Source organism: Lytechinus pictus, chromosome 3 (assembly GCF_037042905.1).
Source record: "Lytechinus pictus isolate F3 Inbred chromosome 3, Lp3.0, whole genome shotgun sequence".
Lineage (NCBI taxonomy): Eukaryota > Metazoa > Echinodermata > Echinoidea > Temnopleuroida > Toxopneustidae > Lytechinus > Lytechinus pictus.
The window spans coordinates 50,314,280-50,330,735 of NC_087247.1; the positions used below are offsets into that span (position 1 = coordinate 50,314,280).

General features: G+C 35.5%; 1 protein-coding gene across 1 annotated transcript in view; it reads right to left on the bottom strand.

Annotated features, from left to right (window-relative positions):
- Window positions 1-16,456, bottom strand: part of LOC129257078 (CLIP-associating protein 1-like) — a 32,624-nt gene that overhangs the window by 10,830 nt on the left and 5,338 nt on the right. The window contains exons 2-5 of the mRNA XM_054895317.2: window positions 15,283-15,820; window positions 11,058-11,136; window positions 4,350-4,393; window positions 3,805-3,864 (exon numbers count right to left, since the gene is read on the bottom strand). Coding sequence (XP_054751292.1) covers window positions 3,805-3,864; window positions 4,350-4,393; window positions 11,058-11,136; window positions 15,283-15,465 — 366 coding nt within the window. The 5' untranslated portion in view covers window positions 15,466-15,820. The remainder of the gene's footprint in view (window positions 1-3,804; window positions 3,865-4,349; window positions 4,394-11,057; window positions 11,137-15,282; window positions 15,821-16,456) is intronic.

A 16,456-nucleotide genomic window follows, 5' to 3' on the forward strand; every position in this document is an offset into this window, starting at 1 on the left:
TGTGCCCCTTGCAAATGAGCATGCATGACTGCAATGTGATCGCAAGAATTCTGATTGCACCCACGTTCCTAGTCTCCTCAGACCATTATTCCTGTATGTAATGTACATTCTAATGATATAACATCCCACAGTGTATTGAATGCAACCCTAAGTCCTCAATTATTTTCCATTGCTAGTGTATTACAATGTACATGTAGATCTGTAGCATGTTTGAAGTGGGATGACGGATACATTCCTAGTATTAGCTCATAGAAAGTGCTATTAGTCAACAGTATGAAATAAAATCAGTTTTCGCTGTGTAAATTGTCAGTTTCCATTACCAAACACTAAAAAGAAATTACGCCAATGGGTAGTCTATCAAGCAGTGCACAATATGAGTATTGTAAGAGCTTGTTAATCCATGACGTTGAACTTTGCTTTTGATACCCTTCATTCATAGAGATGCATACGTTACAGACCTGCATGTACAGAGAGGCATATTAAAATGAGACAATTAAATGTACAAATATTTTCATATTCCCTACTATTGATGTAGAATATATCAAGTAATGATGCTGTCACAATCAAAGATGTTAACAAGCCTTTACGAAAAGATTTTATCAGTTAATGATACTTTGTATCTTTTTAATGGTTACATTCCATTCACCTCATTGCCCCATCCCCCCCCCCCAAAAAAAAAAAAAAGACAGAGAATCTAACAAGATTATAACAGGAAAATTAAGAAAATACAAATGAAATGAAAAGCTATAAATCTATATAAAAATAAGAAATATTTCTCTGCATTAAAGGAAATGCAAATGTCAATCAGGTCTTATAAAACATACATTAAAATGTATCACTAAAGATATATTTCACAACTTATATATTAATTTAGCAAATAGCAATAAATGCATATGTCAGGTCTGTCTGCACATCACCACTTCATATAAACTAAATTGATTCCCACAGTTAAAGCAGGGAGTACTAGTTAAAGTGACATCAACAAACATACACATTCAGAAGAGGACAAGAACCCAGGTCTACATTGAAGCTCTTTCAAATATTGATTGACCTAGATCAGTGAAATCCCTAAGGTAAATTGAACGTTGCAACTTGATCATTGATTCAAGGCATGTTGGAGGTTCAACACTTTTAAGAAGAGCAATGAATTTTTTTCTCTAAGCAGGAGGATAAACAGTGTGCTTTGAAATGCTTTTATACATGACAGAGCAGAGACACAAGTTAAAGCTCTGGTCCGCATCTGGTAGGAATACGATGAAGTGTTGCTTCTGGTTTATCACTAGTCGGTGTAGTTGCAGGTTTTTTTTCTGATATATACTGTACATGTAGATAAATAATAATGGGTAAATTAGAATATTATTCATTTCCTTGGTCATGAAAATCAAAATCCTGGCCGTACGTTCATTAACATGTACACATGCAAAATTATTGAGAGGCCCTTTTACATGAAGAGGGAGGAAAATAGTGAATGTAGGATCAACTGGCCTTGGTAAAAATTGACCAATGACTTGTCATTGGACATATTTCAGTAACGTGCTGAAATTCACTGGACATATCAGATAATTTGTGGATCTATCAAGGCAGGTAATACTTGAACCCTGATTAATTTTGCTAATTGCATTACTGGATAAAAGCTTCAAAATAAGTTAGAAAAAAATATGAAAACATGACATACATGTAGGTCTGCTCTGTAGATTTTTTTAACTTTTTTTTTTTTCTCCAAAAATGTATGCAAAATTGTGAGTATCATTTTTTGAAAGTAGATCAGCAAGGAGTGTTACTAGTACATTGTTCACAGTAGACATCAATTACTGCATAATGCATTTGAAAAATCAAGATGATAAAATAAAATCATTGCCCAGACCTTTAACCTAAATATGAATTCTACTGGGGCAAGGGATCACTTTACATGTATTTACAGGTGACCAAATTTCAATAGAAAAGCTTTGAACTTTAACATAACTTCATCATAAAGGTGTGCATGAACATTGCAGACATAGACTGGGAAATAATAGATTTACTGTACTCCTATTGGACTGGCACCTTGTATAAAATCTAATATAAAATTTGCCAAGCTCACAAACCTGCTTAAATTGTTTGTTTTTCTTTCTTTCTCCTTCTTTCGAGGTTTGCATGCCCTTCGGGTTTTTTGTTTTCGTTTTTTTTTACTGGACCGATATTAAATACATGAAGTTGTCAAGTGGCAAAGGTCAACTTTTCCCATAGAGCCACTTCACGCCCTATCTCACCAATGCTAACACCCAACAAAATTCACTTGTGCCTGAGAGTAAATAGACCGTGACAAAACCAAACTATATTACCTCCAACTAAACAAAAATACTGCTTTGAGAATGAGTCATGTGAATCATGTCAAACATGTAATAAACAAGTTTTATACCCCTTATCTCCTTTTTTCAGTTTGAATTTTTTCAAATTAGGCAATAAACTGATTGAACAGTAGCATTGAAGGACTAACAAAATTCAAAATATATCTGACAAATAAAACTATCTTTCACACATCATGTGCCCTTTGTCTGATTTAATTCCATAGAAATTCCTTCTTTTCCATTCAATTTTCGTCTTATCCTCAAGGACAATTCCTTCTCCTTTCCTAATACACATTCTATGATGATGAAACATATAAACCTGATTAATGCTGGTATATGCTACATGTATTACCACATTCTTCAAGTAAATACATATGAGTGGAAAATGAATGTCTCCAAAAGATAGAACTAGATTGAAGGGTCAAATGCATACAATTACTCAAATGTCACTGCTTAAAAATACCCAAGCAGCATTAAGTCGCAAAAACAAGAACAAAAATGAATATTAAATTCAGACTGTACTAGACTTGCATTAAAAAGTGGACTGGCAGCTCAAAGTACTTTTATCTTAAAAATATGTGTCCCATATGCTGCTTGGCACACTGGTTATGAAGGCTGATAAAGCAGAGAAACCATAGGTTTTCAAAACCCAAACAAGAACCACCCTTGAAGCTATTTTCTCAAGCCCAGCATGAATTATACACAGATTGCAATATTTTTTTTTTAGAAAAAAAGTCTGACCCTGGCATAAGCCCTTTTCTCTAGTTATATCAAACTGTACAACAGAACAATCATATACATGTACATGTGCCGCCGTCTGAATTTATATTTTCTGCTAAAAGGTAGTGTTTCCTTTATCTAACTTACATGTACATATGTTTATGTTGTATTGAACTCAATATAGCCATGTAAGGGAGCTTAAAAAATACATGGCTATATCCCCCACCCTTTGTCATAAGTATTTTTTACTCTGATTTGAAAATTAGAACCTCACTTTCCAATCTAAAAAAATACATGTATGTGCCTGTGAGTATGCTGGCATACTGAATGAAATGTACCAGTAGAGTAAAAATTGTCACCTAATAAATCACTGACCATCCTGAGTAAATGATCTTAATAGTTCTGCTCAAAAATTTGTGTCACAATTATGTCTCATCACAATATTTTCAATAAGAGCTCATTTACCATTCATTTTGCTCTGTCCTTTTATTTTGTTTGGTTGAAGAGGAGTTTATAGCCTCTTCATATTTTTTTTTCATGGAATGGAAAAGTCCACTGATACCAGAAATAGAGGAAATGCTAAAGATGGTGTACCCTAAATTCATATAGACTTTGCACTCAATCAGAGTTAATTTCTGACATCACTCAATGAAGATGTTGTTTGATTTCCATTATTATAATAAATGATTTGGACAGAGTTTTAGTAATTACTTTACATGTATGTATAATTTGGTAACTGATTTTTATCTTGAAATACCTGTGGTGAAGAAGAGGGTGACATCAGCTTTTGAATGAGACCTTGAGATTGTTCTCGAACCTGGATGGAAAAAAAAGACAAACTTATGACATCAATGGCAAAGAAAATGTTATGACATCAAATAGTGAAGAAAAATGTTATGACATAATCATATTGAAGCAATGTTCATTAAATGTAACACTTCCAATAATGACATCATGAAGATCACTTTATTCACTTTGTAAGTTGTAAAAGTAATTGTATTTGTAAAAGTAATTGTATTTCATTATAAACTTGCAGTCTGAAGAAACAGGTTCAAGATGAAAAATAAATACTCTGTGACATGAACACTGCAAATTGTTACTGAATTTTCAGATACAGTGGCATGTCTCTAGGAATCTAGGATTAGGTTTTTTGAAAGTGTAACATTTCAAAGATTATTTGCAATTTGTCACATTTTCTTTTTTAATAAATTGCAAAAAATCAATGACATGGCATGTCCTAGCTTCCTGTGACGTATTTTAGTAATTAAATTCACCATAGCCTCAAAACAATTGTATAATCACCTGTTCCTTGCTATCTCCCAATCTGTCAACTGCTGCTGGTAAAACTGAAAGAAAAATCAAATAGAATGTTGAAACAAATATCTCAAAATGAAATTTTATTAAGAAGTACTGAGAAATAAAATCAGTTTGAAAAGGACAGACTTAAGTTATTGAGTTGAAATAGACATTTGCAATGTTTGAACTAATGAGATTAGATGATAGCTAGGGTGGGTGGAATAAAACAGCAGTCTGTCAATTACTTCTGCAATAATGTAAATTGATCAGATATGGTTGGAAACCATTGCTGAAATCTTAAATACAAGTTTACAAGAGCAACCTTGGACGTGCCCCACTAACGATTCATTAGCATTTCACCAACAGGCTAGAGCTGGAGCTCTCTCTTTCTTGTCTTCCCTAAACTGTATGCTGTCTGCATAAAAGATGCTCTCACAATTCCCGACCACAATTGTGTGTCAAGACGCTACTAGCTAGTACATTCATGCTGTACATTAGCATGCAGACTCTAATATTGATGTACTAGTAGTTTAGCGTTTACTGAATAAGTACACATATGTATAGTATGTAGTACGAAAATTAACAATGCAATACTAAAACCTTGTTTTTACATACCCCCCCCCCCCCCCACCAAAACTCCACAAGGGTACATTACAAAAATGTAATACATGTAGATCAGTAATTGAACTGAGAACAATTTATAATTCAAACAACAAGCATGTACATGTAGCAAATATTTACTAATCAGTATGCATCCATCCTGAATAAATCTAGACAAAAGCTACATATATTCTCTAAATTTCATGTTAAGTTATTAATTGCAGAACAGAATAACAGATGCAGAGACCAAATAACCTGTACATCAGCAGGCCTCTACAAAAAAAAATTTGCTTGCCCGATAGAAAAAACTGCTTGCCCGATTTTTTTTCAAAAATTCTTTTGCTCTTAATTATTCTTTTCTGTCCTGGTTGAACTTGATTTACTGGCGCTGGCCTCGGCATTTCTTTTTCTTGACTCTTGTTCAAGTTGTGCTGGTCGCTGATCGCGACGACAAAAGTTGCCTATTTTAGTCTGACGACTCATTGTTTATTTGGTTTGAAGTTGAAGCCGAGTTCTGGCCGAGTCAGTCCGAAGCTTGCATGCATTCAGCGCGATCTAGCTCGAGAGTCGGCTGGCTCGCGATCGCTCGTGTACGTACGTACATGTACTGTAGCGCCGATGTATTAGAGCATGCGCTAAGAGGGCGAGAGAGGGGTTTCCCCAGCTAGCTCCTTCGTCAATTAGTAGCGCATGCGCACAGTATAGTTTAGAAAGTAAAATGGCAGCCCCCATCGAACGGGACCGCTGGCGATAAATTATCGGTAAATTGGCGCTGATTTGACATGTTTCCACTGTTTTTTTTACTGGTATGACATTTTGTATGAGAGATAATTGGCCGATGATTGCAATTTATCGAAAAATTATAAAACAACCACTTGCCCGATCGGGCAATTGACTTTGAGAAATGCTTGCCCGCACGTCACTTTCACTTGCCTCGGGCAAGCGGTTTTGTCGCGCCGTGCATCAGTACATGTATTGTACCAACACAATGTTGGCTTTTTTGTGTGTGCAACAGAGCAATTACGTGTCTACTTCGGGCAAAAAAGAGTAACATCCATAGTCAAACCCTGGGCAAACCCTTCACTCGAGTTACAAGGGTCTGAATGTGCAGCCTACTCATGCCTTTTGTACTGAAGGCTCTCTCGCTCAGGGAACAGCAAGTTTTGTATGTGCTAGTCTTTGCATGGAGGCACACTTGTTGATCAAAGTTCCAATCAGGGTCTGTGCCTGCAGACTATAACACCCCTGCCAAGTTGTTAAACAGTACCTGACCAGTTAAAAGAAAGTGACACAATTCTCATCTGGAAATAATGTGGGCATACACTACATGTGCATTCGCTAACTGCTCAAATATAGATTTTTTTCTTCTTTTTTGTTGTTGTTACTTACATGCAGGTAACATAACTACCCCCTTGAAATCAATAAATAGCTAAATAAACAAATACAAATTTATACTAAATAAATCATAATTAAATGATTTATAAACTGAATTGTTTGTATAGCCTTACTCCAAATATTTCCTTACATTATGTAGCCTACATCATGTACATCAATGATTAATTTTGATCAACAATGCCAATAATCCCTAGGCCTATACATGTACAGTAGCAGTACTACAGTAGATACAGTATCATGGTCCTGATGGGGGACCACTTCACTGCTTCTCAAACATCGCCACATGATTCACTCTACTGCTCCTTCAATGTGATGCTCAGCCTAGCGCTTATTATCCCAATGTCTCGAGTCTCCTATGTACAGTGGTGACTCATAATTCATAAATTTCCAATCACAGAAAATGAGATTCATGATCAAATTATGACAAAACAAAGGTGGCTATCTTGATTGAAACACTCCCATGAATGCAGTTTGTGAAATACAATCAACACTAGTAATTCAGGTACATTCACAGTAGAAATAGTGTTGCATTTTACTCCTTAAACCATTTCTGAGAGATTTAATAACGAACATCTACTTGCAATCAGATGTTTAAAATTTAGCCCTCTAAGGCGGGGGGAGGCAAAAACCTCCCTAACATTTTTTATTTAGACTGCGTCACTTGCTAAATTTTTACTTTCAAGTCTCCTGCAACTTTTGAGACCCTATTTGCGATGCCCAGGTTCGCAGTTATGAGATTATGCAACACTGCAGGTCCGAACCAAATTGCTCTAAAACATGAATTCATGTACAAAAAAAGAAAATTGTGTATTTCGCCAAAATTCATAATCAATTATTATTTGTTATACTGATTAAAATAAACTAATTTTGTCATGTTTATGATCAGAATTAAGTTGGCAACAATTTCCATTATAAAGATAAGCAAAAAAGAAAAAAAAAAACATTTTATAAGAAATTTCTTTTTGAATAACATGTACACATACATACGATTGAGATCCTACAAAGAGTCTGAATAGAAAATTAGCTCTTTGGGGAAGTATTCATTAAATTAGAGCAGTTTTTTTTCATTTTAATACGCATCAACTACTTTTAGCATTTAATTAGTTCATATTAAAAAACCCTGAATATTTCAGAAAATTAATCATACAGCCTTGTAGATTTCACCATACACTACCCCTGTGTACATTTTTGCGGCACTCATGCGATAGGCAGCCAAGATCTCGTGGCTGTGGATCCAAATGACAAGTGACCATGAATTGTTCTTTCTTCATAAGCATTGTACATGTACAACCTAACATTTAGCTAGTGAAATGTGTATTGTGTACATGAACTTGATTTTTAAACTCTTTCCTATTCTCCCATGGTATTCTTTGTCTCACACCAAAAGCAATATTTTTTGGGGGAGGGGTGGATTCACCCATAAGACATTCAGAGCAAAAATGTTTCTAGTGCATTGGAGACCCCTTCATAACTATAAATTTCAATGATAAAAGAATTGACCAGAATTTGAAGAAGAGCAAAAATGATGATTTTACGAAATGTCCTTTAATGGAATTGACCATTGCATGATCTCTATTTACATGTGCGCCTAATAGTATATAATGACCAGTCACTTAAAACTCCATAAATGTACATCTACTGCATGTTTGAATGGGTCAGAGACCTCACACAAAAGTGAAGCAAAATAGGAAATTAGGTGAATTATCTTTTATTGTTGACCTTCATACCTACATGTACATGTAAATTGCTGTACAGGCAGGAAATTTCCCCACAAACATACATGTACATTGCATGCAGACCTGAAGATACAATACACTGTTGATCAAGTGTACAGTATGAGAATTACATGTATCTCCCTACAATATTATTTTGTTGATTACCAGGTAGTAAAAAAAAATGGTTACACATCTATGGCAACTAAAAAAAAAAAGGAAAGCTTTTCCTCTGGGTACTACATGGGGTGTAAACTTCTCCCAGCATATAATGTGCATGTATTACATGGAAGAGAGCTTCCATTACTGTATGCCTGCATATTATTATTCGCACAAGGCCAGAGACCTTGCTGTTATTTTGAAGAAAGTACTCACTTTTCATGACGGGTGATTGGGGTTTAAGAGATGGAGGGGGAGAGACGAGGTTGTGGACCTTCCCCAAGTATTTTTGAAATTCCACATTTCATATCTCCACACCCAAGAAATGCCCATATACAGATGTTTACTGTATTGTCCATATCTTCTATAACTTATTTCAATTTCGATGGAAACTAACAAGAGAATGAAGAATATTCCTTCTTTCTTGACTATGAAAGACTGATATCTGGGACTTGCAATTGATGTTAGGCTTTAACATCAATCTCTACATGTGGGACCAAGCCTTGAAATAAGCAGCTGCAGACCAGGGGCAATTTTTCAAAAAAAAAATTGCCCCCGGCTCACTGGCTTTTTACAGGAGCCGGGGGCAATTTTAAAAAATATAACGGTGAACCACACCGCAAATTTGTTTATAGTAAGCGCAGCTCCTGCAATTTTTTAATTAGTACATGGATAGCATGCTAAGTATTAGGCTTATTCAAACATTTAAGAAATCAGATTTAAATGTTAAGTGTGTTTTGACACCCTCACTCCACATCCCCTTTACAACCACACACACATGGGCTTATTTATTTTTCATATTTAATGAACCACGAACAATGAACCCCCCCAAAAAAAAAAAAAAAATCTAAATAAATGAATAAAATAAAAATATGAAAAAAGGGAGATGGAGAAAGAGAGAATTCAGATCAAATAATAAATTTAGAAAAAAATAAATAATTTTAAAGGTTTTTTCATGGTTAGAATCACGATTGTGGGTGAGTGTTTGTGTGTGATTGTGACTGTGAGATGCACTTGGATTGCATATAAATAATGTTAAAGAAATGAAATCAATATCTAACTCAGTTTATTCAAATTCCAGCACATAGCCACAGGCTATACATGTACATGTATTGTAGGTTCATGTACATGTACCTTAAGTTTTTCACAAGTTATTTGAAAACGCAGATCTCCACAGAAAATGCCTTTCATTCTGGGAAAGTCTAAATTTGGTGAAAATGTATTCATTAATAACTTAAATATTCATCACAATGAAGAAATCATAAAGTTTTTTTGACAGTTTTCAAAAATTAACATGAAATCTAAACTCTATCTGAAACGGAAAATCACCATCACTTAGGCCATTACTGATAGAATTCTCACCCAGAGCTCTGGCAGAGAACATGAGCTCAACTGGCTAGCTAACACCACACTCAAGTGCACGGCGTCCTCCTATTTTTTTTTTTTAGATGGAGCCTTGTTTGATGATTTATTGTCTGATATCTACCCCTCTCCAAGAAAGAAATTAAAAAGCTATAATTCACAACTATAAGCTAAGTGATTTTGGATTATTAAGGCTCCATTTTGACAAACAAAGTCGGCGACTGTGAGGATAAAAGACTTGCACATCGTATGTGCTGTAAACAGGGATTTATCTCCTGAGCAATTCGATTTACTATATCGCAGAATTGTGATATCCCAACTGGAAATGTGTGCATTAGAAATTGCACATGGTGAAGTATGTAAAAACCGCTACCGGAAGCCGCGCGCACATGTATTACAGAAAAAAAAAGATGGACGTAGCTCACTTTTTATGGTACAGAAAAAAAGACGCACTTTGCAATTTGAAACTGTGCTTATCGTAAATTGAAAGTTACTTGATTTTGGCTTTTCAGATATTTAAATTGCATGTATGATATGGCTTCACTGCTCACTCATGGCGGGCGCAATTACCTGGAAAATAGTTGCGCCGGTCGTCAAAATTTTGATGATTTTGGGGCTTTATAGGCGCAATTGATGGCTTTATGAGCGCGAATTTGCGCTCAGCGCCCGCTTATTTCAAGGCTTGTGTGGGACATTTTATGCCATATTTTTGAGAAGTTGACACACATCTGTCATCCCTACTGTATATTGTTTACAAAAATACATTTTATGCCAATGATAAAAAATTTAAAAATAATTTCAGAAATGCTTTGACTCTTTGATGCTTTATTTCTTAACTTTAAAGAAAATATTGTAACAATTTCAAGATATGCTAAAACATTGTGGGGTTGACTTGGCTTATTACTCCATTTTGATTGGTGCTGATTATCTTAACATTTTGTTAAGATAAGAATGAAAAATTTTTGTTACAGTACATGTAGCTTCAACTTCATAAGAACTTAAAATTTAAATAGTAAATGTAAATAGTAATATTACTAGATCTAGTGTAGAATCAACTGAAATTGATTGTTCAGAGTCAAGAAAGAATGGAATATTCTTATAAGTGTTTTAATTCTGGGTAGTTTCCAACTAAATCAAAATATTTTCATTGAGAACAATGATATTACATGTACATGGGCATCTATGATGTAAAGATGTGAAATCTGAATTTAAGCAACTTATGGGGAAGGGTTCTCTTTCTTCATCCACATGGTCGAATGGTTGAAAATATGACAAAACATTTTATGCTCTTTATGGTCACTTACACTGCAGTTATGCATGTTTGACTCAGCCCTTAATCACACCCATACAATAAATGTTACTTTCAGCAAAGGTACATTACAGGACCACTCATTCAGGTTCTTGCAAAGAGGGATTGTGCATCTATTTTACACTGAAAGATACTTTTTAGAAGATTAACACAAAAAATAATGATTAATAAAGTTACCTGTTCCTATATGACTCTTGAATTTTTCTCCCATTCTATCAACAAGTAATGATAAACACTCAAGACCACAGAGAGATATCTGGAAAAAAAAATAGATCCATCAATTAGTTAGTATGTACATGTAATAAAATCCACATGCTGAACTGAACCTCTAAACATTTTTTAATGCAGATCAACTTGAATTTCCCCTTTTTGTGGGAATTGGTGACCATTATAAATTACCCAAATAAAGAAAAAAAAATGTTTGAGACCGTGAAATTAAAAAATCTCACACTTTCAGAATTAATTCTATTATTGGGTACGGGTATTAGATTTAATTCTAATTGTGTTTTTATCCCATCTACCTGTAAACTTACAAAAGTTAATATCTTTTTGAAACAACATTTTTACAAGTATCATAAAATGAAGAAAAATGTTTCATTTTTTTAAATTAATGTCTGAAATACAATGGTTAGATGTCTGATTCCAAGATGGCTCCTCATATGAAAAAGTTAAATTCAGGTGGTGTTTGGCTGATTTTTAAAAACTTTATTTAGGTAACTTAAAATGTTCATAAACAGTTCAATTGCAAAAAAACAAGGCAAAAGCGATTTTGTGTCTCGCCCACTTATGAAATTAACCAAAAATATCATGATTTGCGAGGGCACACAACAGAATTGTATTGAAACTTCATTGTGAAATGACTGGGATGGAATAACACATGTCATAAGAGCCTTGCACGTAAACTTTAATGTTGACCTGAAAAAGACCTTTGACCTTACCATGTGACCTTCGACTGCAGCATAACATGCAGGTCCCCTAAGTCCATCTACCAGCCAAGTTTGGTTGAAAGGTGACATACGGTTGCGGAATTAGGTGTCATAGGAGAGTCTTGCATGTAAACTTTAACGTTGACCTGAAAATGACCTTTGACCTTACCATGTGACTTCCAACTGCAGCATGCCATGCACGTCCCCAAGTCCATCTACCATCCAAATTTGGTTGAAAAGTGACTTACGGTTGCGGAGTTAGGTGTCATAAGAGTCTTGCATGTAAACTTTAACGTTGACCTGAAAATGACCTTTGACCTTACCATGTGACCTCCGACTGCAGCCTAACATGCAGGTCCCCCAAGTCCATCTACCATCCAAGTTTGGTTGAAAAGTGACTTACAGTTTCAGAGTTAGGCGTCATAAGAGAGTCTTGCATGTAAACTTTAACGTTGACCTGAAAATGACCTTTGACCTTATCATGTGACCTCCGACTGCAGCATAACATGCAGGTCCCCCAAGTCCATCTACCATCCAAGTTTGGTTGAAAAGTGACTTACGGTCGTGGAGTTACATGTATGTGTCATTAGGTTTGTGACGGACAGACGACAGACGGACGGACGACATTTGGATCCCTCAGTCTCGCCTTCACCTCTGGTGGGCGAGACAAAAAAAAGGGGGGGGGGAGAATGTTGACAGGTACATGTAACTCAAATGGATACACATACAATTGACAGGATGTATTAAGAGTAACACCATCCAAACCACATGGCTTTGTCCCCACATGTTTAAATTGGTGTATTGTAGCCCACTAACTTTAGTAGACTTGAAATAAAAATGTGCTGTAACATTGTCTGTAATAATGACTCAACCCTAAAATCATTTAAAACAAGTATATAACATTAGGCCTGAATTTACTGATTAACTGTATAAGATAACCATTGCTGAAACAATTTGTGACAAGAGAGTGAAGGGACACATGTTTTTAAACACTACACATGTACAGAGTATGGAAAAAAATTATGATTCGCACATGTATGAGAAAAGGAAAAGTGGGACCATGACATCATTAGCTCACCATAGAGTATGCATGATGGCAAAGATAGGACTGTTTTCACAAGATACTGCCAAACTTTGAAATTCAATAACTTTTTTTGTTATCAGATTTTGATGAGATTTCAGTATTTGTGACAGTACATGTACATGCATAGTGCTCCATTTACACTGTACAAGGACACAAATCATTTTCAATCAAAAACAACAAGACTCTGATAATGCTTTAAAGTTTTCTTAACCCTCTAGCACCTACAGATTCCTATGCATAATGGCAATTACTCACTGGAGGAAACAATAAAACTGGTAATAAGTAGGCATTGTTCCAAACAAATTGAAACATTTTTTTATAAATTTACTTTTGTTCATTACAAGTTATATTTATTTTGTAGCATAGGACCTGTTGAATAGAATGGTACATGGCAAAGTTCAATCAGATATACGAATATTGACCTTTGACAATCGTTTGCAGAGCGAGAAGAAAAAAAAACAAAAGTTCGGGTTTCAGCAACCCCAGTCCCACGCCTTCAAAAAAATGTAAAGTATCACTGACAGAATACTAAAGTTTTCGCCAAATCTTGGATCAAATATGTCAAAAATTAATTCCAACTCACATCTAGATGTCACTCTGTGTGATATCCAACGTTTTGATGAACATATAGCAAGGCCCGAGCTTCTTCGGCGAAGTAAGTGGTTTTCCGAGACATGGACGCAGCCATCTTTGCTGAGATCGACTGCGCAACAGTCTGGAAACTTGCTACACACCGATGCATGTCAATCGGTTTTTCTCTATTATACTCAATAGGAGCATACACTTTTCTATGCAGATCTATGTAGCAGCCAACCTATACGGTATGCACACGCTATATTACCACGGTAAATCATAGACAAGAGATACTATAGCGCAAAGAAAACGTACGGACGGTTAAGGGCGGTTCAGTGTGTAATAGGAAGGGCGGTCTCGGGCGGTTCAGGTGCTAAAGGGCTAAGCACATTTTAGAAATAAATGTACAGGTACAGTGGACAGCTTCAGCAGTGTGAGGCATACTCAACTTACCACCAACTCATTTCTGTTTAATAGTACTGTTACAGTTAGTGCCTTTAACCACACCTTAGCAAATATATTAGATCTATGAGAAGCGAATTCATACACTGCCACATGCACATGAACATGTACAGATGAACTTGATAAAACAGTCAGTGATTCAGGAACATTTGAAATATGGTCCATGCACAGGCCCTACATGTAAATAATTCATGGACACAGCAATTTTGTTCTGTTTGCATTTTCATTTACTTCCCAGCAATGGGGACTACTAGTATTACAGTGTACAAGCCAATTCAAGCAAGAAAATTTGATAAATCCTGCTCAATAATACTATTTTCATAACTGTACTTGGCTGATAAGAAGGTTTGGAAGTACTATCATGTAAAAGTTTAGATACAAATCTAGATAAGGAAATGAAGCCTGAAAATAACTGAAATGCATAGTCTTTGGTGACATTCTTTATTTTGGCTATCCAAAGGCCTCAATATAAAACATGCTGTATTGAGCATAACTAGCACATCAATGATGTGGAGCTCATCCGGCATCTCGCAACGAAATTTAACACAATTTTAATTTCAGCCCAGTTGACACTGTAGTGAATTACATTGGTGACATAAATTGAGGATACATGTATAGAATTGAAATTGATGAAGAGATGACATAGGAGATACGGTGCACGCTAGCACTAGCATAACCATGCATTGTACTAGCGGCGTGGTATCAAGGGTAAATTGTGAAGCCGTACGTGCAGCTACATGTACGTGTAGCTGTGCGGTGCTCATGCTGGACAATTTTGGCAGGCTGAGGAATGGAGATTTTATACAGTGTAAGAGGGGTCATGTGAACGGAGCGGGGCGGCTTTGAACGGAACTTTTGTCATTCAGAGTATAAGAGAACTTAAATGGAGGACTGAAAAGGGGGTCATCAAAGTGGCACTTCCCGTACCTCCAATGTACAATATGTGAGTGCCCAATCCCCCCCCCCCCCCCCCATTGATTTATCTACATGTTTATTTTTTATTTATCACCAATGGAAATGGAACTGAAAGACAAACAACATGAGGCAGAAAAAAATGCATCATATTTTTATGAATTTATAAGGATTTTTCCCCTTAATTTTGCTCAAAATCGTTTGTACAAAGGCTATTAAATTAGCTGGATTATGACTCCATACAAGAATTTATATTCTAAGGGCTTCAAGGGATCATAGCAGGAGTATTCATAATCGAGTAAAGTGGTAAAGAACAGGTACATGTAAGGCAAATTTATCTGACATCCATAAACATGTAAATCAGTAACCATATTCATTGAATTTCATTCACAGGGTAAAACAGGATTTATAACTTAATTGATTTTTTTATACTAGAACTACTCACCTTGAAATTACTACTATTCACCCATCCTGCTAGGGCATCCACTAATCTGTCCATATTATCACAGTGAAGAGAATTCTTATTGTCCTGGAGATAGTTCTGCAAATCCTCTGAAGCCTGAAATTTGGACGTAGTGTCCTGCTTCAGGACATCATTGAATATGTCATCTAATGTCTTCCCCGCCATGTTGTCTACAGTCAAGCCCCTCCGAAGGAGGTAAACTCACAAGTAGTAAAATCCTGCAGCACTTTAGGTTGGATATTTCCACTTCAGGGTGATATGCTCTGAGAATTACCAAAATGCAACCTGAAAACTGTGACAGGAAACCCTTTCTGTTACATGGTACATATGTATTGTGTCTCTGCAGTGTCTGATCTGTTATAATCCAGCAGATATGCAATGTTAATGTGCTCTCAGATTAGATGGACGTACATGGATACTCTTCCTGTCTGATTTCCGGTTTGATCATAACGAAACCTAAAATAGTAGCACTTGAAGGTATTTTCCTCTTCAGGATGACAAAGTGTTTGTGTGTACTAATCTGCAGAATAAAAAAACAAAAACAAATCAATTAAAATAAAATAGGAGCTGAACATGACAGTTTGAGAATAGCACATAATTTAACAGAAAATATATTGCACAAATATCACACAATATTTTTATAATAGGGAAAATAGGCAACACCCCCTTTTTTTAATAGTTATTTTGATTTTATCATTATGAAATTTTTGTATGTTAGGCTATAGGGTCAGCTAATCACAAGGCTTGTTCCTTATTCAAACCAATGTACAGTTGTTGTTGTTGTTTTTTCTTTGTGAATATAACTCTTTGTAAATGTAATGTTTTTCATGGACTTTATTAGCAAATAAATTGATATGAATTGAATTAAAATGAAATAAAATTGAAGACAGATAAATTTAGAATAACACATCTTGGAATCTTTAAATCAGCTTATTTACACAAAATTATACAAAAAAACTGTATGCTATCTAAGGTCCGAGACTGAATAAACATGACCATCTCCCAGTTCTAACAATTTACACCAGTCATCGAGCTTTTTCGATTTGTACAGGCCTGGGTGAATATCCAGGCATTTTTAATCTCGAGCCTTAGCAACTGACAGGCCAATGAAAACAATGCACTAGATAGCGACCCGTACAGCAGCATGGCGTTTTGG